This window comes from Rhinolophus sinicus, chromosome 16 (genome assembly GCF_057876585.1).
Source record: "Rhinolophus sinicus isolate RSI-liver-muscle chromosome 16, RSI-T2T, whole genome shotgun sequence".
Classification (NCBI taxonomy): Eukaryota; Metazoa; Chordata; class Mammalia; order Chiroptera; family Rhinolophidae; genus Rhinolophus; species Rhinolophus sinicus.
In genome coordinates, this window is record NC_142516.1 from 6,431,192 (window position 1) to 6,458,279 (window position 27,088).

Below are 27,088 nucleotides of genomic sequence, written 5' to 3' on the forward strand. Positions count from 1 at the left end.
TGCCCCATCCGCTCCCCCCTCCCACAGCACACGGGTCCACGGTCTAGGAGAGGAGCTGCCACGGGACCCCGGAACCTTCCGCAGCCGCCGCCTACGTTCGCCGCGGGACCCTTCGGAGGCACCGGTTCTCTGTTGCTAAGGGGCGGCCCCGGAAGTGACGCGCCCGGGGTTTGTTGACAGCGGAGGCGGCGGCGACTGCAGGCTCCGAGCCGTAGGAGCCGGATCGGGGGAGGGGCCGGGCCCCGGAGCCAGCACCCGGCGGCCCGCAGCCCTAAGGGCAAGGTAACGGCGACGGGGTCCCCCCGGCGCGACCCCCTCCCGCCCGGGGCTCCTGCCCCCCGGGATCCCAAGCTCCGCCCCGCCGACCCCCGTGTTCCCCAGACCCCGGCCCTAGCCTGACGAGATCCCCTGCCGGCCCGGGCCGCATCCTCTGGTCCTCCTCGCCGAGTAAGCATCCCGTCCGCTCCAGGAGCCAGGGGATGTATCTGCGTGCTACCCCTTGCCCTCCTGCCTCCGGCGCCTCAGCATCGCCTCAGCATCGCAGCTGCAGCCACTTGCACAGGTCCATCTCTGCCAATGGTGGGAGGGCTCCCTTCTCTACCCTGCTGCCAGGTCTGAGAAACGTGCCTTTAAAACTGAGCTCCCTTCCTCCGGAGAGAAAATGACGCCCTGTTGGATGTCACTACAAAATGGGGGATCGGTGTAGGGCTGAAAGGGCCAGCCCCTGCCCCTCCTACCTGTTGGATGAGCTTAAGTTCCCCCAAAACAGTGCTTAAAAGCTCAGGGGCGGCTTGGATTCTGGATCAGCTCCTGAAGGGGATGACAAGTTGCAGAGAAATGCAACAGTGTGGGAAAGGGACGGGGTGGGGTTGCAAACCTGAGGAACCAGGAGCCTGGTAGGTGAGTTGAAAGTGAAACTGACTGCCGGCCACTACAGCTCTGGGTGGAACTTGACTTGGCTGCTCTTTGGCCCAAGGAGTCCAAGAGTTCCAGTATTTGCCTGTGCCGGCCAGAACGTTTGGTTTTTCAGGGGGAGAGAGATGTCTGAGGTCTCCACAGGAAAATCACCCCATAGGATCTTTCCCACAGAATGTTTCTCTTCAGGGTCAAAACCAGCCAGAATGAGCATAGAAGACAGCTTTGAAAAGGGTCACAGGCGACTATACTTAGAGCAGGAGGTGGTTGCCAGGAGTGAGGGGCCTCTCTGTTTCAGTTCATTCAGCAAATAATAAACATAATATGTAGGGTGGCCATGGAGAAAAATAAAGCAGGAAGGGCTATGGAAAGGGCCAGAGAGTAGAGTCACCTTTTTATAGAGGGTGGTCAGAAAAAGTGTCTAATTAGTTGATATCTGAGCAGCGACCTGAGGGAGTGAGGGAGCAGGCCATGCAGCTCTCTGAAGGCAGAGCATTCAACAGCAAGTGCAAAGGTCCTGAGGTGTATACCTGATGATTTTAAGAAACAGCATGAGGTCAGTAGGGCTGGAGCAGAATGAAGGATGGGAGAAGTGGTTAATGAGAAGAGTGGCTAGAGTATGGTGAGGAGGAGATCGGGCAGTCTGTATGATGCAAGGTCACGAGGTGTCTAATGGGGCACCCTTTCAGAACTACTAACGTGAAGTGTCTGGTACTTGGAGAAAATACAGATTTGTTTTAGATGACAAATGACCATTGTGCTCTGGCCTTGAGTTATAAGTACCCTTTTTCCATCTTTGTAATGACCATTGATGGAATAAATACAAAAAGGACAGCCATAGACCACTGTGGTTAAATCAGATCATGTCACTACTTCCTTGTTGTGAGAACTTGGACAGGGACCTTTTTTTCACCTCAGTTTCCTCATCTGTAAAATGAGGATTTTTGGGTTAAAATGGGATTGTTGGGTTAAATGAGAGATCACACACTAATTGGCACATATAAGTACTCAATACTAGTAGTTGTGATGATGATGACGAGGAGGAGGAAGTGTTTGAATGTATCTACATGAAAGCCTTTTTTTTTTTTAGCACCAGCTGGTGGTGTCATCCCTGAGCCAGTGGAATTTTGGGGAACAGTGGGGGAGACAAGGTAGAAACTTCCTGTTACCCCTCAGTGGGAACAGTGATTGCATATCCTACAGGGAGGATGGTAGCTTGCTCTTGGCTTTTTGGCGACAGTGGAAGGTGATAGGGACTTCTTTCTAAAGAGCTCAGCAAATCCCCATTCTGCCACATAAAACAGGCAACATGACAGTGTTAAAATAAATAGGACATGAAGATAGGTTGGGAAGGGCAGCATATGTTGGCCTTAGAGGTGTGGTCGGGGTGTGTGTGGCTGATGTGCTGATGGAGATTGTCGATCCCAGAAGTGCCCAGCAGAGGCTGAGATTTTGCAGCCTGCCTTATAGGGAGTGGAACAGTGGTTGATCTCCCTCCTCACCCCCTAAGCCTGGACTGTGTCATGAGGCCTGGGTCATAGCTGAGCAGGGCAACTGGGCCAGAGGATTTGAAAATGAAAAGGCAGAGCACTTAGATGCTGAGAGCCAGCATGTTGGGGGAGGCTGTTGTGACTAGCAAGTCAGAGTGGCGATCTGGGGACCTGGGTTCGAACCCCAGCTCTGCGGCCAGCTCACTCTGTGAGCTTAGGCAGTCTCATCCCCTGGCTGGGCCTGTTTTCCTCTCTGTACATTGATTCTGAAGGCTGTTGGAAGGATGAAATGAAACAAGGTTGTGAAAGAATTTGGTGCTCTCTAAAGCTCTCTACAAAGGTAAGAGCCATTCTTGTTATTGTTAATGTCACCAGGGTTCTGCAGACATATTTTGGGGGCCCTCTAGGCAGAGGGCTTCGGTACCTCAGCTGTTCTTGACTCCTGGAAATGTGAGTTCAGAGTCCCACCTTGGGTCATCTATTTGGGGATCACTGAAGCTTCAGAAATGAGCAGACGTTCCAGCCTCAGAAATTAGCAAAGGGTCTCTCTGAGCATTATTCTCAGGAAATCACTCCATACTTACTGGTTACCACCTTCTTGCCATCATTTCATGGCATGTCCTTAGCAACCCCACGAGGTAGGTACATTTGCAACATGTTGACAGATAAGGACCTTAATGAATATTGAGGCTGTAAATATTGCCTGGGCACCTTGTGGAGTCGCAGCTCCTTCACCCACAACCAGCCAGTCACACACTCACTGTGTCATGGAGACGCCAACAATCACACAGGGTCCCTGCCTCAGGAAGCTTCCCGTCCCGTGGCAAACAAATGGTATATGCCCAGAGGATGGTTACCAGCGATACCCAACCATCTGTGCTTAGTGCCCAAGGACACTCCACAGAAGGCAGAGCTGAGGCTTAGAGAACCAGTTCCCGCCCGTAGCATAATGGTAGAGCGAACCAGGCACTTACTGGGGGACCTTGGGTCAGTCCGTGCACTTCTTTGAACCATAGTTTCTCCATCTGGAAAACAAAATGATAATCCATATGTCCCTCGTAGGTTATTTGTGGCTCCAGTGAGATCAGGCATGCAAAGCTCAAACCACTGGGTCTTGAACTAACGAATATATGTATACATGTCGGCATGTACATTACTTCGCCACTCAGCCTCAGCCGCCTCATCTGTAAGTTGTAGATTAGAACAACTCCTGCCTCCTGTGGGTGTTGAGAGAATTCGCAGAGTTCTTGGAATATGGTGCTCAGTGTGGACGTGAACATTAAGGTTCATTAGAGGCCAGTATCCCCCAGACCCCTCTGCCTCCAGGTGGCACCATCGGGCGGTGATGCGCATTGTCGGTCCATTTCCACACCTTCCTAACGTAACCCACCTTGCAGATTTAGAGCCTGCAGGCTGATGGCCTCTTGGGGATGCTCTCAGATCCTCACCTGCACCCGTGCCTCCTGAAGACCCCTGGCACTTGCCCTGACTCCCCTCTCAGCAGCTTCTCACCCCCCATATCTGGACTGTGATCCACTCCCTCCTGGAAAGCTTCCAGCCTCTGTAAATAGGGCACTTGTTTGGGTTTTTCCCCCAGCTCCTGGGTTAATATTTCACAGGGTGGGCACTGCTCCAAGGCTCAGAGCTTCTGGCTCCCCCAGCCTCTCTGTCAGCGGGGTGTCAGGACGCTGGCGGGGTCCCATGTTCCCTGCTCTGCACCTTAGTTTCTCTCCCCTCCGTTGGATGGACGGAAGACAATGGTTTGGTGAGAAGCACAGGTTTGGTTTAGGGTTGTGTCCTACTGTAGAGTGGTTTCAGGCAAACCTCGGTGTCTTCATCAGAAAACGGGAACCGTCTACCTCGTGCTGTCGTGAGGTGTCGTGAGGTGACTCAGGCAAAAGGAAACCTTTATTCCGTTGGTGCCAGGCACAGGCTGGGCACTGAGGACCCAGGAGCATGTAAGCAGCCAAGGTTCCTGTTCTCCCAGAGCTCATGAGCCTAGGATGGGGTTGATGGACAAATTGTTACACAAATAATGAATTAGCTGCAAGTACAGGGTCCTAGGGGATGCCGTTTTGTTGGTTAAATAGGAGACCGTATGAAATAAAGCCTGTAAGGAGCTCAGCGCCATGTCAGGAAGCCGCCAACGTGGAGGTGGCAGCAGCTGCTGCTGTTGTTCTCTTCCCATTGTCCCCCACCCCCAGGATGTCATAGGCTCATGATAGATCCAGTTTTAGAGAACCTGCACCAGTAGGGATGGAGAAAGACACAGGGCTGTTCTCACCACGTGGTGTTCTGTCATAATCAGAGTTCCCTCTGTCCCCAGTTGCCAGAATCCCAGGTGGCCGGTGCCTGCCACAAAAATGAGGAACTCTAGGAGGTGGGTGGACAGAGGTGGCTGCCTCTGGCGGGTGCCAGGACTGCAGCTGGATGCGGCACAAGTGGTCGGGCACTCCAGCCCCCAGGCCTCTCAGCCTCGGTGCCAACATGAGGACGGCTCCTTCAGCTCACCCAGCCCCAACCAGCGCAGCGGGCACTCCCGAAGGCAGTTAGCGGATGGAGCCATCTTCCTGGTTTGTGTTTTGGGGGTTTTTAGTGACCTTGGCAGCTGACAGGGTAGTGTTTCTTCCAGCTGGGGAACAGGTTCGGCAGAACGGCTACCTGGGTGACTGGGTTCAGACCTGCAGAACAGGCACAGCCCCTGGTGGCTCTCTGTTAGGGTCATGAGGGTTCTCTGCGGCCACTGGGTGCCTGGCACTGTCCAGGGCACAGTGGGCAGGGAGGATACGAGAGCATGGTTTGCCTCCAGCTTCCACGTGTGGCACACCTGCAAGTCCCATGTCATCCCTTCCACAGGTATATGTTGACACCCTACTATTTGTCAGGCCCGCGTGGGTGCACAAAAGCCCTGCTTTTGTCCAGCAAATAGTTGTGAAGCTGGGCCTGCGGTACCAGTGCCCCACACCATCTGTCCTCAGCCCGTGCACATCTTTTCCGGCTTCCTGGAACGCCTTTCCCTTCTCTGCCCACCACCAGAATAACTGACTCATCTTTTGGGTAGAAGCCGAAATGTCACTTCCAAGGAAGAAGCCTGTTTGCCTCCTCAGACCAGGGCCGGTCCCCGGCACAGGTACCTAGAGCCCCAGGTCTCGCCCTCTCCCTCAGAACACTGGTCTCAGTTCCGTGGGGTGGGTTTGGTGCTTCTTAGGGGGCTGTCTCCCTGTCCAGAGCCAGTGTGCTCCACGAGGACAAAGCCCTCTGGTGTCTCACCACTGGGCACGCAGTGCTCACGAGACAGTGACCGAGGGAATCAATAAATGACCTGGGCTGAGCCAAGGGATGCAGTGCCAGACGGAACAGCCTGGTTCCTGCCTTCACAGAGCTGGGCTCCTGGCAAGGAAGCCACGCGGATCAGCTAGCATCAATACAGTGTGAGTTGTCATTACGGGCGTGTTGGGGGCACACCGCACTCGCACCTTGGCAGGTCCGTGAAGGCTGCCCAGAGGAAATGACGTTGACACGCAGTCCTGAGGGTGAGTAGGCAACAGCTAAGCAAGGAGTAGAGTCCAAACGCGGTGTGGACTGCAGTGGTTGATGACGCTTCCTAGAGGAGGGACATGCGTGTGTCTTTGGAGGTGGTAGCAGTACTTAGAGTAGAAAGTGGAAACATGAGTTGAATTTGATGGTCCAAGTTGAAAGAGAACAGGTCTGAAGGTAAGCCTATTGCCCGTGCAATGAAGGAGGCCAAGCCAGAATAGGGGAGCCGTGGGCACCAGGTAGACCAGAGGGCCACTTCTCGTTCTGGAGGCCTTGAGTGACGGCTCCAGGAGGTTGGACCTGTTGGTTTCCAGCAGTGACTGTCTCCCTGCCAGCAGTGTTCCCTCTGGCTCGTTTCCCAGGTAAGAGACTTGGCTGCTGGGCTCTCGAAGGTCTGACAGTGAATGAAAAACAAAGGAAGGCCATCCCCAGGACCCAGGCAGCCTGTTTATTGTGCCTTCAAGGGTGTCACATAGCCAGTGGGACAGCTTGACACAGTGGGCCTCATGACAGGAGACCCAGGCCTGGGGAGCACAGGTCTGGAGCTAGGCAGGAACAGACCCTGCTCTACTTGGGAACTAGGGCAGGTGAGGTTGGAGGGGGGTGATGATGATGGTGATAGTTGCTTTTTACTGAGCAGTTACTACATGCCAGGCACCATGCTGTCATTCCATGTTGTCTATACAAAGCGCTCCCTATTTTAAAGAAGAGATTGAGGCACAGAGAGGTGAAGACAGTTGGCCAAGTTCACCTGCTCTTAAGCAGCAGGGCTGAGACTTGAAGCTAGGTTGGCCTGACTCCCGAACTCTTACAGCAAGGTCACCAGTAAGTGATGGGACCTAACTTAGAACTAACTGGCGATTCCAAAGGGCATGGTGTTCTGTGTCCGCGCACTGGATTTCCTAAGCAGCCTGGAAGGCTCGAATATGGACGCGGAGGCTCCAAGAAGCCAGGGACAGTGGAGGGCCCCAAACTCCTTCAGAACCTTCCGAGAAATGATGTGATGGAGTCCAGGAGACAAGGCTCAAATCCCAGTTTGGACAGAGGAGCCTCTCTGCTTGAGTTTGCTCGTCTATGAGATGGTATTGTGAGGCCCACCCAGTGGCTCAGGTGGTTGGAGCGCTGTGCTCTTAACACCGAGGTCACCAGTTCAATCCCCACATGGGCCAGTGAGCTGTGCCCTCTACAGTTAAGACTGTGAACAATGGCTCTCCCTGGAGCTGGGCTGCCGTGGGCTGCCGTGGGCTGCTGCGGGCAGCCAGACGACCAATGACCGACTGCCTCAGCTGGGGGGAGTGCAAGGCTCATAATACCAGCCTGGGCCAGCGAGCTGTGTCCTACACAACTAGACTGAGAAACAACGGCTTGAACCTGAAGGGGGGGCGGTGGAAAATGGGGGGGGGGAGATGGTATTGTAACCACCATTTGTTGCACACTTAAGTCGTGTCAAGCCTGAGACTAAGCATTTTCCCAACATTTCATTTATTCCAGGAGCCCTGTGAAGTAGGGATTATGTCCCCATTTTCCAAATTAGGAAACTGAGGTCCAGCGAGGTTAAGTAATTTACTAGTGAATTGTGGAATCAGGTTGAAACAAATCTATCTGACCACAGAGCCTATACTTTTTTTTTTATTATTGAAGTATCGCATTAGATAAGGCAAGGCCCACAGTGTGGGTGGAAGTTCGATGAATTTCCACAAGTGAGCAGACCTGTCCCAGAACTTCCAGAGGCCTCGCTGTCACTTTCTAATTGCTGCCTTCCCGCAAAGGTAATCACTACCCTGACTTCTAACATCATAGATTAGTTCTGCCTATTTTTCCCCCTTTCTGATGTAGACTCTGGTAGGAAAATGTTTGGGATTAATTCCTGACTGTCCATGATTCTATAAATGGTTGATTGTTTTCTATCTTGTTTACTCCATTTGAGTGTGATGGTTCAGTTTTCATTCTCTGTTAGCCACTTATCAGAGCAGAGGACGCACCATCGGTTAGATTACCACTTACCTGCACCCCGACTCCCTGCTAAATCTGGAACTCTTTGGTGTCCGGGCCATTTTCTTAACTTTTTATTGAAGTACACACATCATGATATACAGCTCCCTGAATATTCACAAAGCGAACACTCCTGTATATGCAGCGCTCAGGTAAGGGACTAGAAGCTTCTAGCATCCAGCATCCAGCCAAACCCCCAAAGTAGCCACAGGCCTACTTCTACCACCACAGATTAGACTTCCTTGTTTTTTAACTTAATGGAGTAATACATAAATGGATTCATACAACATGTGAATATATACTCTTGTGTCTGGCTCCTTTCACCAAACGTTGTGAGTTTCATCCAAGCTGTTGTGTTAACAGAAGTTCATGCGTTCTCATTGCCGTGTAGTATTTCATTGCCGAATACATCATAATTATTGGAATGTCAGCGGACATTCAGGTTCTTTTCTGGGTTTGGCTATTACAAACAGTGCTGCTGCGAACATTTTGGTCTGTGTCTTTTGGTGAACATTTATATGTGCCTTTCTGTTGTTGGGTGTGTACCTAGGAGTGGAATCACTGAACGTTGAACAGACACGGGTGCCAAAAAAATGTATACAAGTAGACCCTTTGGTCAGCGTTGCTCAAGCAGTAGTTCGCCGTAATCAGAAGTGTCTGGACGCTGATGGTAACCACTTTGAGCACCTCTTATTATTGCAGAAGTCAAATGTGACTTGTTTTCATCTTTTGTTATCGGTATATATTAAATATTACAATTTTAATACAGTTTTCCTTTCTTAAAATGTGTATACATTTTTTGGCACCCTGTATGTGTGTCTTCAGCCTTAATAGCTAGTGTCACACAACATTCCAATTACACTCCCAGTTCACACCAGTTCACACCCCCACCAGTAGTGTAGGTGGCATTCTGTTGTTCCATATCTTCATTATAATACAGGCTTTGTACTGCCTTTATTGTTGCTGTTGTTTTCAATAGAGCCATTCTGGTGGGTGGGAAATGATTATTTCATTGTGGTTTTACTGATACCAGTGAAGCCAAGCCCTCTTCCATGTTTCCTGTCCATGAAATGTCCGCTCAAGTCTTTTGCCCATTTTTTAATTGGCTATTATATCCTTTTTAAAAAAATTGATTTGTAGAAGTTGTTTATATATTCTGAATATGGGTCCTTTGTTCGGTATATTGTTGGAAATATCTTCTACTCTGTGGCTTGCTCTTTTTCTTTCCTAATGCTATTTTTTGATGAAAAGAGTCTTAAATTTTGAAGCAGTCCAATTTACCAATTTCTCTTTATGATTCATGTTTTTTTATCACCTATTTAAGAAATCATTGCCTACTCTAAAGCCGTAAAGATATTATTCTGTGTTTTCTTCTAGAAACTTGATTATTTTACCTTTAGGTCTAAGATCCATCTCAAATTAATTTTTGTGTGTGTATGAACAGAAGTCTCTCCGCTTCAGCGCAGACCAGCTTACCATTTCCCACCTATGACTCTCATTTAAGAAACCTTTACCGATCTCAGGGTCATGAAGACAGTAGGAGACTTCACTTGTTTAATAGCAGCTCTGTTGAGCTATAATTCCTGTATCATACAGTTCACCTATTTCAAGCAGATAATTCAATGGTTTTCAGTCTATTCACAGAGTTGGACAGGCATCACCACAGTCAATTTTAGAACATTTTCATCACCCCCAAGAAGAAACCCCAAACCCACTAACAGTCACTTAACCTCCCAGGCCTAGGTTTCCCTATTCTGGCTAGACACTTCATATCAATGGAATCTTACAGTATGTGGCCTTTTGTGACTGGTTTCTTTCACTTAGCGTAATGTTTTCAAGGTCCAGTGCTGTAGCAGGTATCTGTACTTCATTCCTTTTATGGCTGAATAATATTCCATTGTATGGATACGCCATTTTTTTATCCATTCATCGGTTGATGGATATCTGTGTTGTTTCCACTTTTTGGCTATTATGAATAATGCCACTATGAACATTCATGTACAGCTTTTTGTGTGGATGTGTATTTTCATTTCTCTTAGAAAGAACCTTCATTCTTCATCATATATCATGAGATTCAGGAGTAACGTGTCTATAAAGCCCAGGCACATACTAAATGTTCAAACAGTGACAGCTATACACAGGTTAGGTTACACTGTGAGACACACCCCCGTATAGCTATTAATGAAGACCCCTATTTTCCCCACCCAAGCATTGGGTCCCCGACACACACAATGTGCCCGCAGACATTGTGAAGGCCTAGAAATGCTTGGACAAAGCCCCCTGCTCTTTGCACGTCAAGTCACGCGTAGATGGTGGCTCAGGAGAGAGTGGCAGGGAGGCAATCAGGAGTCCTGAGCTGTGGCCCTGCTAACCTGCTAATTTGTTTTTTAATTAAAGTTTATTGGGGTGACAATTGTTAGTAAAATTACATAGATTTCAGGTGTACAATTCTGTACTACATCATCTATATATCACATTGTGTGTTCACCACCCAGAGTCAGTTCTCTTTCCATCACCATGTATTTGATCTCTAAGCTACTAATCTGAGTGTGACATGTGGGACCTCAATTTCCCCACTCAGAGAGTGGGCATAGTGCAGCCGGTGGGTCCGGCCCTTGTATGTGGCTCACTTAGTTTCTTTCCCATTCTCTAGGCTGTGGCTCTGCCAATGATCCTGTGAGTGCTGAGGCCTCGCGGTCGCCCCTGGAGGCCCCTGTCCGGGCGTGGCCCACCTGCCTGCCCCCAGCATGGCGTCCGACACTCCTGAGTCCCTGATGGCCCTCTGCACCGACTTCTGCCTGCGGAACCTGGATGGCACCTTGGGTTACCTGCTGGATAAGGAGACACTGCGGCTACATCCCGACATCTTCCTGCCCAGCGAGATCTGTGACCGGCTTGTCAATGAGTGCGCAGGCCTGGAGCTGGGGCAGGGGTGCAAGTCTTAGGACGAGCATGTGTTGAGAGACTGTGACCACTGTGTGTGCACCATGTAGGGTGTGGCTATGGATATGGATGTGTGAGGATGTGTGTGCCTGCCCATGGGTGTCCGTGGGTGCAAGAGAATACTGGTGTATCCATAACTGTCAAGTTATATGTGTACATGTTGGTATGTGTATGGAGGGGTGTGCATGTGAAAGAATAGGTACGTGTACACACATGGGCTTCGGCAGCACAGGGAATGTTTGAATGTGAAACTGCAGGTATGCATTACACCTATGAGCGGGTATAGAAACCTGCACGTAAATGAAGGATTTATGTGCTGTCCTGCACGTGTGTGCACACCTGTGCCTGTGAACACGTGTCTATGTGTGAACATGGTCATATGCAGGTTTATACACCAATGCCCAAATACTGGATCCACGACTAGGATTCGAGTCATTCAGAAAATTTTTATGTGGCCCCTCCAAGGGACTCCCCACTAGTAGGGGCTCCTAGAAGCATGATATGTGTTCACTGACCGCTGGAAATTCATTTGAGGTTCACAGAAGGGAAACTGTTAGACCAGACAGTTACATATAAAAGTGGGAACCTGTGTGTGACCTGACGATGGGGCCCAACTTTTGATAATGTTCTGATCATTTAATGTGGGTCAGGCAGCACTGGCCTGGATGCTTTGCAGACCAGAGTTATGTCCATTTTACAGATGAAGAAACTGAGGTCTGGGGAAATTCAGTGCCTGGTGTGAAGTTGCCCAGGTAGTGAACAGCCATGCTGGATTTAGATTCCAGAGTGTTTGACTCCAAAGCCTTTCCCACCAGACCAGGATTCTTGTATGCGCTGCTGTCTCAGCAGGGTTTTAATGAGTGCTGGCCTGCAATCAGCTGGGGACTCCAAACCCCTTGGCTTAATCTTCCTGTTGGAAAGGGCCCTGGGAGGGGCTAGTCCAGGAAGCAGAGCTGGCTTAAAGAAGATGAGTGTGGACATGTATGTTTGTTTTAGAGGTGTCTGTGGTTTGGCGGGGGGGAGAGCTTGGGATTTGCTGTTTGATAAGAGGCCCCTTTATCACCAGGTCTACCTTTGGACTCCTGGTTGCAGGGGTTCCTGGGGCCACCCTCAGTCTCACCTGTAGGGTAGTCAGTATCTAACCAGACACTATTAGGAAGAGGAGGAGGAGATCGGGAGATAGGTTGCTGCTGGGTGATCAGAGAAGGCTTCAGGGAGGGGAGGGTTTGTGCTGGGCCTTGAAGGGAGGACGATGGTCATGGTGCCCATCCCCTGAGCCAGGCTTTCTTCCCTCCCAGGTACGTGGAGCTGGTCAATGCCGCCTGCAACTTTGAGCCACACGACAGCTTCTTCAGCCTCTTCTCAGACCCCCGCAGCACCCGCCTTACCCGTATCCACCTCCGTGAGGACCTGGTGCAGGACCAGGACCTGGAAGCCATTCGCAAGCAGGTGAGCCCGGCCTCACCAGGCACCTGGGATGGCCGTGAGAGGCCGGCCCCGAGATGGTCAAAGAGTGAGTCGGGGCAGGGCCCGCTCGCCTCCAGGGCAAGAATCCCAGGGCCGCACTGGTGTTCTTCCCCCTGTGCTGACCCCTTCCAAGCCCACCTGTAGCCAGGGCCAGGCCTAGGGCAGGGGCTGCGCAGGGGTGCTGACAGCTGTGCCTGCCCTGCCCCCAGGACCTAGTGGAGCTGTACCTGACCAACTGCGAGAAGCTGTCCGCCAAGAGCCTGCAGACGCTGAGGAGCTTCAGCCACACGCTGGTGTCCTTGAGCCTCTTTGGCTGTGCAAACATTTTTTACGAGGAGGAAAACCCCGGGGGCTGTGAAGACGAGTGCCTCGTCAACCCCACCTGCCAGGTGCTGGTCAAGGACTTCACCTTCGAGGGCTTCAGCCGCCTGCGCTTTCTCAACTTGGGCCGAATGATCGATGGCGTCCCGGTGGAGTCCCTGCTGCGGCCGCTCCACTCGCTGGCCACCTTGGACCTCTCAGGCATTCAGACAAGCGACGCGGCCTTCCTCACCCAGTGGAAGGACAGCCTCGTGTCCCTTGTGCTCTACAACATGGACCTGTCGGATGACCACATCCGGGTCATCGTCCAGCTGCACAAGCTGCGGTGAGCGGCCAGCCCAGAGCTTGCTGGGGCCGGGTGGGGAGGTGGGTGTCGTGAATCCAGAAGGTTCCTGAGCCCCTTACCAGGGAGAAGGTGGGCATGGAAGAGATGGTCCCATTCCTTAAACTCAGCTGGTTCAGGGCTCTTGAGGGCACCTGGGTCCCAGCAGGATTTTTCCCAGAATGCCCTGCAGCAGTTGTGTTAGGGATGGGTCTCCCCTGCCATGGACTGAAGGAGCAGGGGTCTGAGGTAGCCCCAGCCTATATCTGGCCCCTGACCTGTGCCCCACATCCCGATCTCCAGACACCTGGACATTTCCCGAGACCGCCTCTCCAGCTACTATAAGTTCAAGCTGACTCGCAAGGTGCTGAGCCTCTTTGTGCAGAAGCTGGGGAATCTCATGTCCCTGGACATCTCTGGCCACATGATCTTGGAGAACTGCAGCATCTCCAAGATGGACGAGGAAGCAGGGCAGACCAGGTGGGGACCTGCCCGCCAGGGTCGCCGGTGGGGTGTCTTTCAACAAGCCTCCCTCTACCAGGTGCTATTCTGGGTGCAGGAGATAAAGAAACTAACCAGGCCCTGCCCTCTCCAGGCTGTATGAGCTAGTGAGGACAGACAAGTCATCATTAGGGGAGGCACAGGGTTGCCGTGACGATCAGGAAGGAGGGAGGAGGAGGAATGGCACCCAAGCTGCTGTAAAAGTACAGTCTGAGGTTGCCCAAGGAAGGGTATTCTAGAGGGAACATCCCGTGCAAAGGCTAGAAAGTGTAAGCACCAGGAGTGACTGGGCAATTCCGATGCTCAGACTGGCCAGAGACAGTGTGGTGGTGTTAAGATGAGGCTGGTAGTGTCTTCCACTCGTTAGGTGTTGGGATAGACAGTGTTGGTTGGTTGCGAGATCTGCTTCAAACCCATCCAGCTGTAATTGGCCATAAGCCCTGTCCCCAACTATACTTTAGCAGGGTTTGGTGGATGGGCATGTCCCTTCCTGATCGTTGGTGGAACCTAAGGGTGACACGTCCTCACTAGAATGGCAGATAACATTTTCCAAAGATGGCTATAACCATATTGTCCGCCCACACGTTCTTCTACAATGTGGCCTTGCCAGCCTTCCACCAATAGGTGGGGTCTATGTCCCCTGCCCTTGCAAAGAAAAAAAAAAGATTAGCTGGAGGGCCTAGAAAAGGGCCCCTAGTAAATGCCTAGCCACCCCCAGGGAGAGGCCCGCCTTCGTGCTGAACCCAGGGCAGCCCCTGACCCCAGCACCCTCTTCCCCCAGCATCGAGCCTTCCAAGAGCAGCATCACGCCTTTCCGGGCTCTGAAGAGGCCACTGCAGTTCCTTGGGCTCTTCGAGACCTCCCTGTGCCGCCTCACTCACATTCCAGCCTACAAAGTGAGAGGGAGTGGAGGAGGGAAGCCGCAGGGAGCCCTGGAAGAAGGGATGGGGGTGGGCTGGGGGCCCCAGGTGTCTGCCCTGGGGCTAGAGACCGAGCTGAGGTCTGAGGATTCCACCACTTGGCTTCTTCCGGGTTGTTCTGAGCATGCCTCTTCCCCAGGTAAGTGGTGACAAAAACGAGGAGCAAGTGCTGAACGCCATCGAGGCCTACACGGAGCACAGGCCCGAGATCACCTCCCGGGCCATCAACCTGCTTTTTGACATCGCCCGCATCGAGCGTTGCAACCAGCTTCTGCGGGCCTTGAAGGTCAGCCCAACGCCGGGAGCAGAGGGGGCCCTCGGGCTCCTAGCCATCCCCACCTGGGGGGGGCTAGACTTGGCTGTCTCTCCTCTACACCCCTCCTCATCCCCAGGATACCGGCAGTCCTACCTCCCAAACCCCAACCCTACCCTACAGCACCCCACTTGCCCCAGCACTGGCCTTGTCCAAACACCATGGCCCTGCCCTAGTTTCTGCTCCCCAACCCCCATGTCTGCCCCTTCCAGGCTCAGAGGGCCTGTCCCAGCCCCCTCGCAGAGCCCTGGGCCTGTCCCTGCATAACTGCCACAGTACTTCCCCACCTGGACCCGTAACCTGTCTTCATATAGCTGGTCATCACGGCCCTCAAGTGCCACAAGTATGACAAGAACATTCAAGTGACAGGCAGTGCTGCCCTCTTCTACCTGACCAACTCCGAGTACCGCTCAGAGCAGAGCGTCAAGCTGCGCCGGCAGGTCATCCAGGTGGTGCTGAATGGCATGGAATCCTACCAGGAGGTGACGGTGAGCCCCCTGCCTGCCACAGCCCTGCATGCTCTGGCCCAGACCCTCTTGTCCTGCTCTCCCTGTGGCCCAGCCTCACCAGCTGGCTCATAGGGCCTCAGGGTGCCTGCTCCCACCCTCTCTTGCCTGGCTCTGCGCTGCCCCCTCCCGATCCCCTTTTCCCAGGGCATCACTCACAGACTCGGGGACCTGGCACTCAGGGCCCCATTACCTGGCCCCACCACCCTCCACCCAGGGACCCTGTTCTCCTGTCCCTGGGCCTCTGCTTACGCTGACTCCTCAGCCCTTCTACCCAGTAACACTGCCGGGGGCTATTTTTTTCAATAGCTGCTTTTCTTATAAAAGTCATGAAAATGTTTACTATAGAAAAATTATAATGAACAGATATGAAGAAAAAACCCAGCCATAGTCCCAGCACCCAGAGATAGCACCTGTTAACACTGAATGTCTGTCATTCCAGATTTTAGGCTGTGCGTATTTATTTAGTAAATGGGGCTCACTCTGCGCGTAACGCTCATGTTACGTGGACTTTTATTTCAACAGTGTCTTTTGAATGTGAACCCTCCCCATCAACAAATATTTTACAACAAAAATTTTTAAATAATTTTTCTCTTCTGATTAAAAGAGAAAAATTAAGACACCAAATGCTTAGAAAACAAATTCAAGTAATACAAAAATGTATTAACTAGAAGTAACAGTTGTTCACAACCCCAGCTCTCCTCCCCCAGACAGCTGGTTTTAATGGTTCAGTTTCATAATTGTTGGTGTCAGCAGTGTTCAGTGTCCTTACCCAGGGAGAGGCCTCTCGGGTGCTGACTCTGTTTTGGAGCTCAGAGGCAGTGGCCAAGCCCCAACCCCTTCCTGGGGCTCCCCGAGCGTATGGGCTGCAGTTATGGAATCCGCCCCCTGGTTGAACATTTTGGTTGCTTTTGTACGTTTTGGCTATTTCAAATAAGGCTTTGCTGACTACGTTTAATTGATTATCCTTATACTACGTCTAAAAGTTAAATTGCTGGGGCAGTGGGTATGTGTACTTTTAAAACATTTGGTATGTAGTCTCAAATTGTCCTCCAGAAAGGCTATGGTGGGGCTATAGCTTCTGCAGGGACGAAAAGACCCACTTTCCCACTTTCTGCCAACTGCAGACTTCAGAGCAACTGTTTTTTCCACATTGAGATTGATTTTGTAATCAGGTTAAAAGGGGCATCTTTTTTTTTAAATGAAAAAATGCTAGTTGAAGACTCTCAAACAAATTAACAAACTCTATCAAAGACATGGAAAGTAAAATAACAAGATGTCATGTTTCATCTCAAGAGATTGACAGGTTGCAGGAAGAGCACTCTCGCACTTTCCACTGGTGAGGTACGAATCAAACAACTTTTCTGGAGGGCAGCTGGCAGAACCTGCCAGACCTATAAATACATTTATCTTTTGGCCTAGGTATTCCACAGCTAGAATATCCTTAGAGGGAAAAGCTATACATACACCCATTAAATAGAAATCAGAGAAAACCAAAATGTTTTAGTAATAGCGGCCTGGAAGAGTAACGTATGATCCACCCACATATTGGGACATTACTGTATATCTGTATATCCTGACCTAGAAGGATGTCCACTGCACATTGATAAGAAAAGTTTTGGACCAATTTGTATAATATCTTTTTTTGCCTCTCCTCTCCCCCAAATATATATTTGTATTTGCATGGTAGAAAAATCTAGAAGGATGTGCACCAAACTTCTAACAGTGATCACTTCTGGGGATTGAGGTAGGAGACTTGAACTTTCTGCTCAGATAGTATTATTTGAACTTTTTACAGTAAGTATTGCTTTTATAATTTAAAATAAAGTTTTTCTCAAATTAAAAAATATATCTGAAAGCTATGTAATTTTACTAACAATTGTCACCCCAATAAATTTTTAAAAATTACAAAAAAACAAAACAAACAAACAAAAGAATATGTATTTTTTGAAGGGAAAGACAGAGTTAACCAAGGGTGATATCCTCTAATTTACATAACATAAAATATGGTGAATTTCCAATATCTAATGAGAAAGGATGGAAGGAAATTAAATGACAAGGAAAATGTGCTGAGAACATTGTGCTGTAAAAAAAGAAAAAAGCCTGCAGACAATGCAAAGAGAGATTGAGGATGTGGAGCAAGTAGAGCTTTCCTGCACTGCTGGTGGGAGGGTAAACTGGTGCAGCCACATTGGAAAACAGCCTGGTGTGACCTGGTATAGTTAAAGACATGCACCCATTCTGACCCAGAAGCTTCACCCACGCGTGTGTACCCATGAGAGTGGAGATCAGAACGCATGTACAAGACATTGTTAAAAGCAGTCAAACATTGAAGTCCAGCCAAATGTATACCAGCAGTGGAATGGATGCATGAACTGGAATACTATACTGCAATGAAAAGGAATGCATTTCTGCTGCTTACAACAACGTGGGTGATCTTGCAAACCTATGGTTGAACAAAAAGAAGAAAGGTACTAGAGAATCTTTTGAATGAAAAAGCAGGGATGGTGGGTATCTCTAGTGGAAAGAGGGCCTTATGATTAGGAAGGGACATATGGGGACCTCTGGGTGCTGGCCATGTTCTATTTCTTGACCCAGGTAGTGGCTACATGGTGGTAGAAAAGCTTGTTTGCTTTATAATTACTTGTAAAACTATACATTTGTATTTTATACACTCTTCTGTATGAATAGTTCACGTTTTTCTTAGAAAGCCTTACAGCCTCCTCTTCCAGGACGCCTTCCTGGACCACCACAACTCCGGATGATCTCTCACCTCTAGCGAGCCCCTCGAGTCCAGCTCGAGTCTGCCCCTGACTGTGCTCCACTTGTCTCCGTCCCGGCCCAGGTCCAGCGGAACTGCTGCCTGACCCTCTGCAATTTCAGCATCCCCGAGGAGCTGGAATTCCAGTACCGCAGGGTCAATGAGCTCCTGCTCAGCATCCTCAACCCCACACGGCAGGATGAGTCGATCCAGCGCATTGCCGTGCACCTGTGCAACGCCCTGGTCTGCCAGGTGGACAATGACCACAAGGAGGCCGTGGGCAAGATGGGCTTCGTTGTGGTGCGTGCAGGCGGGCTGGCCCTCCCTGCCTTCCTCCTTTCCTCTGCCATAGCCCCACTGCCACATGAAGGAGTCAGGCTAGACCAAAGGACGGATTTCCTAGCAGTGAATGTTGCTTACGACCCCCATACGTGTCCTCCACCTAGAACATTCTGTCATCCTCTCCCACCCCCATTCACCCATTAGGTCCCACTGTATAAGTCACTCCTGCTTCCTCAGACCAGGTGCCCTGATTTTTCTTCCCAACTGGGATTAAATAAGGGAAGAACTATCTATGCAATGTCGGCCTCCCACTGGGCTGTGAGCTCCGTGGGGAAGGACGCCATGCTTGTTCCTTCCATCATTATGTCCCGAGCAGCTCCTAGCATAGTGTCTAGTACGCAGTGGGGAGATAATAAATATTTGCTGAAGGAAGGAAGGAAAGAATGAGGAAGGAATGGCCAGTCTCCTCATTTTCTCTCTGGCGAGGCTGAGTTCCACAGAGGGAGAGGGCTGTGCCCAGAGCCACACTGGGAGTCAGAGTGGAGCCAGGACTAGCACCCAGGCCTCCTGATGCCAAGTACCGAGTCTGCGGATTGCACTTTTTCAAACAGCCTCCCAAATAGATGGGCAGCTTTGGTCTTGTTAGGATATATTAGCCAGGAATAGAATCGCTGGTGCTCCTCTCTGCATCTTGGTTCTTGGGGGGCATGAGAGCTCCTGAGGCCTGGCCCCCTGCAAGTTCTCTTCTCTGCCCACAGACCATGCTGAAGCTCATTCAGAAGAAGCTGCTGGACAAGATAGTAAGTCGAGTCTTCATGGAGCCATTCTGCCATCTGCAGCCCACGTGGGGACTGGTTTTCCCCTGGGGGGCGGGGGGGTCAGTATTTTGCCAGGGGACCCCCTCATTGGGTGCCAGGAGCCCTCAGGTCCTGTCCAGGTGAGCCGGTGCTGAGCCCTCCCCGCCTTCAGTGTGACCAGGTGATGGAGTTCTCCTGGAGCGCCCTGTGGAACATCACGGACGAGACGCCCGACAACTGTGAGATGTTCCTCAACTTCAACGGCATGAAGCTCTTCCTGGACTGCCTGAAGGTAGTGCCTCTCTGCGGCGGCAGCCTCCTAGGGCACCCACACGGCTACTCGTCTGTCCCCAGGCTCCCCACCAACCAAATCCACCAGCAACCCTTCTCATGCTTCCCACAGAAGGGCAGCCCAGGATTTGCTGCAATCAGAAGCTCCAAGGAGCAGTTGAGATCTTCCTTCCCAGCATAGCTCATCAGATTGGCTCAAATAAACTCTTAGGAAAATTCAAAAAAAAAAAGAAAAAATAGAAAGGAAAAAGCAGCAGCAGCTCCAGAGACCTTCCCTGACCCAGATGGCCTGGCCGGGCCCTCTCTGAAAGCCCTCCCTCCAAGGGGAACCCCAGCTCCACCCTTCTCAGCAGTGCCTTCTCAGACTGCCCAAGCCTGGCAGGGGTCCATTGGGATGTCAGCTGGACCGAATTCTGTCCGGTAGGATGGGCTGTTCCTCCTAAAACTTATCCCTTGCTTTCTTGCTCCAGTTTCTTGGAGGGTTCCATTAAACTAATATTTTAAGCTTTGGTAAACAGAACCATATTTGTCCCATTTACAGTTTTATAGGTCCCATCTCCATTCAGCCTCTGATTTTGTGGCAAGGCGCCCCCACCCTTTTAATCCTTATAGTGGATACCCAACACTGTCCTGGGTGCACTAGAAAGTAGGAGGACAGCATATCACACCCCCTCTTTGTCTAGTCAGAATGGCCAGACAGACGCTCATAAAGTTTCTAGGTTAATACCAGACACTAATTAAGTGCTAATTGATGTGGCCCCCATGGCTCTCGTTTGGCCAGGAATTCCCAGAGAAGCAGGAACTGCATCGGAATATGCTGGGACTGTTGGGGAACGTAGCAGAGGTGAAGGAGCTGCGGCCCCAGTTAATGACTTCCCAATTCATCAGTGTCTTCAGGTTGGTCCTTCTGTCCTTTGCCTGTTTGCCTTGGCTGCCAGGATGCTCAGAGTTCCAGTCTATGCTCAGTCACAGCAACTGCACTTAGCCTAGATTTCTGTCATAAATGTCGCCTTCCCTCTATAATGTGGTTTCTTATTCATTGAATCCTCCATAAATGGTCCTTGTGTAGCTATATCTCATCTTAGTTACCTCAGGTGCCTTTTAGAAGTCATCTGGGTATGGATAATAAGTGATAAAGAAATCAGTAGTACCTCTGGCATCTGCTTTGTCAGTTAGGGTCCAGCAGCTGGTGTCTGAAGAGGGACTTAGAGGGAACTGAACTCCATTTTTCTCTCTTCTTGGCAGCAACCTGCTAGAGAGCAAGGCCGATGGGATTGAGGTTTCCTACAATGCCTGCGGCGTCCTCTCCCACATCATGTTTGATGGGCCTGAGGCCTGGGGCATCTGTGAGCCCCAGCGGGAAGAGGTGGAGGAACGCATGTGGGCAGCCATCCAGAGCTGGGACATCAACTCACGGAGAAATATCAACTACAGGTGTGCAGTGGGGAGGGTGTGGCGATGCTAGGACCGGGCGCTCGTTGCCATCACGGTCCGGTCAGAGCTTCTTCCCTCTCTCCTAGCCCTCTGTCGGCTCTGTCTTACTGAGCAGAGAGGCGCCCATCTCAGCTGTACTGCTTGGTGCGTGTGTCATGCACATCAACACCCGTGTGCACCCAAAGCCTGCTGTTCACATACATCTGGTACACGTTTATTTGTGGGGTTGGGGAGGAGAAAATACAGACACGCAGGAGGAAACAAAACAAGCCACTCATAACCTTGTTCCCTAAAAGAAATCCCTCTAACGTGCCGGTGTGTCCCCTCCCAGCAGTTGTACACAGATTTACATGCTTTCAGTCCAGTTGGTATCAGGTCACACTGTCTTGTGACTGAATTGCCAGCCACAGGTCTGGATCTCTCTCATTATGTTATGACTGGGTCACTTTCGATGTGTGGATGGCCCATCTTGCTCTGATACTGACTTTGAAGTTGAAAACCTGTGTTGGGAAGAACGGGCTCATGCCTGTGGCTTTGCTGATGCTCCAGTTATGTCGTTCCCTAGCAGAGGTGAAATGAAATCACTGGTCTGGGGATTTGCACATACATTTTTCAGGCTTTTGGATATGAGTACAGATGGTCCATAGGAGGCCAAGTGCAATCACACTTTCTTCTGCATCCCAGGGTACTTCGCCCCCATCCCCAGGCTGGGTCTCTTCCTTGCTGAGGTCCCCAGATTCTGCACCACCTAATCTGTGTCCCTCCTGTCTCCCTTACACGTCCATGCTCTTGACATCTCTCAAAAGGGAGCTCCCTTTGTGGAGCCTGAAGTGGGCTGAAGGGCCAGATGCCCCGTATCTCCTGCATCCTACTGGCCTGCTCATGGTTTGTCCATAGGACCCTCCAAAGAGGAGAAAGCCCAGCAAGATGCACTTCCCCCTCCCCCAGCACCAGAAGTGACTCTGGTTTCTCTTCCTACAGGTCGTTTGAGCCAATTCTTCGCCTCCTTCCCCAGGGCATCTCCCCTGTCAGCCAGCATTGGGCCACCTGGGCCCTGTACAACCTCGTGTCTGTCTATCGTGAGTATTCACTCGTCCTTTGTTCAGACTCAGGGACACTCACCCGGCTGGAAGCAGACATGCCTTTAGGAAGCTTATAGAGCAGGTGGGGAGCAGCAAGAGGGCTGGCATCAGTGTCGGGGCCTCAGAGCACAGCCCTCCACCCTCTAGCATTTGTGGGGTGCACAGCAGAAGGGCTGGCCTCTGCCCCAGAGCAGGCCTGGCAGCGAGATGGCCCGTCCAGAGTTCCCAGACAGCTTTCTTCATGCCTCCTGCTTCCATATGAGTGAATAGTCAAAAATCTCCATGCTTTGTGTAAGACAGAGTAAGACCCACCCTAATGAAGAACTAACCTCTGAGGAAATAGACATCCAAGAGAACAGGAGAGAACTTGAAAACAAATCTTATCTCCTCAAAGAGAGTCCTTCCCTCCCCTCCCATAGAAGAGCCTGAACTGTCCTCTGTTCAGTGGCTTTGGGGGAGAAGAGAAAGAGGGTGCAGTGCTAAGAGACTTTATGACAGGCCAAGTGTGACCCCCAGTTCTCTCCCTTACTAGTTCTGTGACCTCGCACAGGTTCTTTAACCTCTGTGGGCCTCAGTTTTCGCCTCTGTGAAAATAACACCTACCCCACGAGATTGATGTGAAAAGAGAACCAACATAAAGTGCCATGCCCAGTGCCTACATACTGTCAGTCCTGTTAGCTGGCAGAGTGGATAAGAGTACAGGCTCTGTGAGCAAACTGCCTGCGTTTGAAACCTGGTCCTACCACTGGCTGTGTTACTTTGAGCAGATTTCTCACCCTCTCTGTGCCTACATTTCCTCATCTTTAAGATGGGCTAATAATAGCACTTACCTCATAGGATTGCTGTGAAATAAGACATGTAAAGTGCTTAGAACATACCATATACCAACACATGTGCATATACTGACTGGTCAGTAAGCATTAGCCTTTTTTATTATTATTTGAAGTTAGTCTTACTAAAACGTAGCACCTTACCTCAAAGAGGCAGGCAGTGTAACACAGACGCAAGAGCCCTGAGCTGGCACTCCCTTGGACAAGCCTCTGGAGTGATTTTGGATGAATTACTTCATCCCCCTGACACTCAGTAGTCTCATCTGTAAAGGGAGATAATACAAGTAGCTCCTACTACATAGAGCTACTGGAGGTCCATGGAAATACCCGTGTTCTCCATGGAATGTAAGCCCTGGCTACTAAGCACTAGAATGTTCTTTGTTGGAGTGAACCACGAAACCACCCAATCAGAAGGCATGGTGGTTCCAACCCTGGTGGTATTTTGCTAAAAACACAAATAAATACAGGTTCCTGGATCTGTTGAATTAGAATACCCAAGGGCAAGGCTTAGGAATCTGTTTTTACAGAATAAAGAAAAAAAAAACTTCTCAGAGAATAGAAGCCACTGATTGGGGTGATATTTTCCACAGGCTGAGCTCGGGGGAAAAAATGCTACTGCATACCAGATCGGGAAGAGCCTTTCCCGAATATTCAGCCCTTGCTTCCCAGGTGGACTTGGGGCTGGGCAAACATGGCTCATCCCGGGTTGCAGCAGTGCCCGCGCCCAGGCCTGCACCTTCCTCCCACCCCTCTGGGAGGGCAGTCCTCGCAGCAAGGGTGGTGTCTGGGCCCAGGCTGAGAGAAGACCCACCCTGACCCCATGCTGTCTGCTCCTACTGCCCTACAGCGGACAAGTACTGCCCCCTGCTGATCAAAGAAGGTGGGATGCCCCTTCTGAGGGACATGATCAAGATGGCCACCGCGCGGCAGGAGACCAAGGAGATGGCCCGGTAAGGGACAGGCAGTGGATCTGCCAGAGCCTTGATTTGGGGGAGTGGGTGACACGGCGGGGCCCCCTGGTGGTCAGGAATGGCTGAAATCCCCAGGGCAATTTGGAGTTGAGTATGGAAATATACTGATGTCGCGCTGGGGCCGCCCTGAGTCTCATTTCAGCCACAGTGTGGCCAGAAACTCGATGACCAAGCTCTACATGGAGCCTTGTTGCTCTCGTTTGTGAGCTTCGTTTTCTTTCATTCCCAAGAGATTCCGTCCTCTCATCACTGGGTGTCAGCAAGTCAGCTCAGAATTTTTCATTCCTTCTGGCCAAAGACATTCCAACTAAAGAGAGGACACAGTGTGGTAAAATACAGTCTAGAGATCAGGACTGATCAGGGGCAGAGGGCAAATGAGTGACTGAATGTGAAGGTCCCATTCAGAGCTGTCAGGCGTTTCATCGCTGTGTGGTTTTCACTACAGACTCTAAAATATCACCGGTTCTGACCTCACATTGATCTGTACACAAGAGACTGAGGAATGCTGCACGTCACACTCAGCAGTAATGACCTTGCTTTCTCCAGGACCCCAGTTCTAAACACGACGTAGAATAAAGAGTATCATGGAGGAGGGGCCTGGAGTTCAGAGGCTCCCAAGACGTGACTGGCCCGTTTCTGCAGTTATTTTTGGCCAAAGGGACTGCTTAAACATGAATTGACAGATTTGTCTGAGTTTTAGAACGGTAAAATAAGTGGTTCTCACACCTCATCCCCCTAAAGAATCATCTGGAAAGACTGTTAAAAATGTACAGGCCCCACCCTAGATGTTCTGTCCCAGTGGGTCTGGGAGGTGAGCCTAGGGACATTCATTGTCTGCAGGGATCCCAGGAGATGTGAGAAGCACTGGGTAAGGCTGACCCATAACCCACCCTAGACACTGTAAACATCTCTGTGAGACCTGACACATGTGTCTGAGCAGGCCTGTCTGGTGGCAGGTGTGAGGGACACTGACAGGGCGCTCAAGAGAAGTCCCTTCAGCTCGTCTCAACTCCTGTCCCACTCCACGTGGCCCTTACTTCCCAAAACGTATTGGGGCACCCCTTTAGCACATAGAGGCTGCAGTGAACACCCCCACACAGCCACTCCGACCAGCCCAGAGGCTTAGTGTTGAACAGGAAGGCCAGGGTCACCTGATAGCAGTGGGCAGCAGTTCCCAAGGGCCAGACTGGAGTAGGCGAGAGACTGGAGGTGTGAGTGGTGGGTCCCAAACACTGCGCTGGGGCTTGGCTGCCTCAGTAGTACACGGCCCGTGCAAGCAGAGCTGCCCTAGCTCCACCATCCAGACCTCAGGGCGAGTCTGCTGTGCAGTCACTTTGGGGACTATTAGTAGACTTTGGAGAGGAAAAGGCCGGAGTGTGTAGGGAAAAGGTGAAGAAGGAAGACGTTGCTAAAGAAAGGATCAGAGGGTTTTGGAGGACAGACCTACGCGGATTCAGGGGAGCCCCTAACCAGAGGCCCGGGGGCGGGGGAAGCATGGGAGGAAGATAGGGTGCTGATGGAGGACATGGCCACAGGCACCGTTTCCTGGGTACTCCACACATGCCGGCCATTTTGTGCACGCCATCTCAGTCAGCATCCGTTAGGTGATACTTGCCAACAAATTCTGCGGCCTGATCGGCCAGGATGGACTTGGCCTCCCCTGGCCCAAGCCCGCCTGCCAATCCTCTGTCTTCCATTGCCTCCAGAAAGGTGATTGAGCACTGCAGTAACTTTAAAGAGGAGAACATGGACACATCCAGATAGAGGTCTCCACCCACATGGCCGCCACTGCTCTGGACCACGAGGCCAGCAGGAAGCACTCAAGCAGCCCAGATGGCAGACCCCCACCCGGGAGCCTCCCACTGGATGAAGGGACACAGGGGACTTTTGCACAACCGACGCTTTTCCTTAACATTAGTGAGATATATATATTATATATATATATTATTTTTTTTTTTTTTGGTTAGGAAGTGTGAAGTTTTGTGTGTATGATTTCTGTACAAAAACAAAAGAAACACTCCCTGCGTCCTTGCAGCTTCCTTGGCCATGCTCAAGCCCCAACTCAAAGCCTTCATCGCTGCCACACTCACTCCCACCCCCGCCAGACTAAATGCCTCTAACATCGTGAGTGACCGGTCCTCTCCCAGTAACCTCAGACCCTGGCCTCGCTTCCTTTTAGGAGAGGCAGCAGGCTTTTAACAACCCACTTCAGCACCCTAACCACCCCCGCCAAAGCCCAAGAACCTCATCTGGGGTCCTGAGGGCGGCTGATGGGGTTTAGGCATTAAAACTAACCGCGGTGGGTCTCCCAGATGCCTTGGTGCTCCCGGCTTGGGCCATCTGGGGCAAGGAAGGGAGCCGTGCCCAGGCCTAGGCCAGGCAGCCGCAGCCCCAGAGAACCCTCAAGGAGCGGGGCTCACAGTGGCCCTGCTGCTCTCTGGCCAGGCCTGCCTGAGGCCACGCTGCTATGGAGGCTGCCTCCTAGTCTCCCACCAGGTCCCAGGCTGTGGAAGGCCCCAGCCCAGGGCTGGTCAGAACTCGGGCAAATTTCACTGCCCCTTCTGCCAAACATACCCAGAACTGGCCCCCAGCTCCAGAAGCCAGCACCGTCTGGGGCCAGGGACTTACTCCCTTATTCCCCAGCCCTTCATCTGCCCGCAGACCCAAGGTGCCCAGGCACCCCACCAGCAGAACTGAGCCTGCCTCGTTCACCCCTGCCTGCCCCGCTGCCCAGAGGACCCCACACCTCTCTCACAGGCAGGAGCACTCCACGCCAGCCTTTCCTACAGCAAGCAGCAGGCAGATGCCTCCAGACCAGTTGGCACAGCCTGCAGTGGAGACCCCCCGACACCCCCCACCCCCCAGCACTACCTTGGAAATCTCGGCTGTGTTTCAGAGAAGCGTGAGCCTTGAATGTATTTCAGAATCTCTGTCCTCCCTCATCGGAACTCCAAATTGCTTCTGGTGGACAGACGGGGGTGAGGAGACCCCTACAGAACCGGGGCCTGGGTGCGGGGTTGACCCCACAGGCAGCCCCTGGGGCACGCTTTTCTTCCCTCCTCCTGCCCTGGGCCTGTTTTTGGGTTCTCCTAGCGTCTCTGCCTCCAGGCAGAACAGGCTAGAGGAGCAGCCCAAGGAAGAGGCACCTGGCCTTTTTCTCCTGGAGTCTTTCTTTCCCAGCCCTGGGCAGGGGCAGCTGCCCTGCTTTCCCCCAGCTTGACAGATGGGCCACAGCTGCCCCTCCCTTCCATGCTCATGTGGCCTGAGCCAGACCCCAGGCAGAGCTCACAACTCATTGCTTTACCACCTGGGGCCTGGATGAATGTCTGTACTTTGGGATGTCAAAGAAATACATTTTTGTGCAAAGTGGAGAAGAGCAGAGTGTCCTTTTTTGCGGAAGGGGTGGGGTCAGC

At 51.4% G+C, this 27,088-nt stretch overlaps 1 protein-coding gene across 7 annotated transcripts; it reads left to right on the forward strand.

The window, feature by feature from the left end:
- ZER1 (zyg-11 related cell cycle regulator) lies at positions 1-27,049 on the forward strand. Of its 7 annotated transcripts, none has more exons than XM_074331137.2 (17): positions 1-282; positions 470-562; positions 10,588-10,839; positions 12,176-12,326; positions 12,554-12,990; positions 13,291-13,467; positions 14,270-14,384; positions 14,548-14,694; positions 15,036-15,209; positions 18,073-18,288; positions 19,029-19,070; positions 19,240-19,359; positions 20,140-20,255; positions 20,604-20,792; positions 21,774-21,871; positions 23,552-23,654; positions 25,382-27,049. In XM_074331137.2, exons 3-17 carry the CDS (start codon positions 10,682-10,684, stop codon positions 25,437-25,439), a joined length of 2,301 nt encoding a protein of 766 aa, XP_074187238.1. In that variant the 5' UTR covers positions 1-282; positions 470-562; positions 10,588-10,681; the 3' UTR covers positions 25,440-27,049. The 7 variants fall into 7 exon arrangements, with proteins under 7 accessions (XP_074187238.1, XP_074187239.1, XP_074187236.1 ...); XM_074331138.2 differs by lacking the exon at positions 470-562 and adding an exon at positions 7,584-7,711; XM_019728763.3 differs by lacking the exon at positions 1-282 and adding an exon at positions 7,584-7,711 and having other exon boundaries at positions 298-562.
- Positions 27,050-27,088: the final 39 nt, after the last annotated feature.

Coding starts and splice junctions, on each gene's coding strand:
- ZER1 (XM_074331137.2), top strand. CDS start 10,682: ATGGCGTCCGACACTCCTGAGTCCCTGATGGCCCTCTGCACCGACTTC. Junction 13,468..14,269: donor GAGGAAGCAGGGCAGACCAG/GTGGGGACCTGC, acceptor CTCTTCCCCCAG/CATCGAGCCTTCCAAGAGCA. Junction 23,655..25,381: donor GAGACCAAGGAGATGGCCCG/GTAAGGGACAGG, acceptor CATTGCCTCCAG/AAAGGTGATTGAGCACTGCA.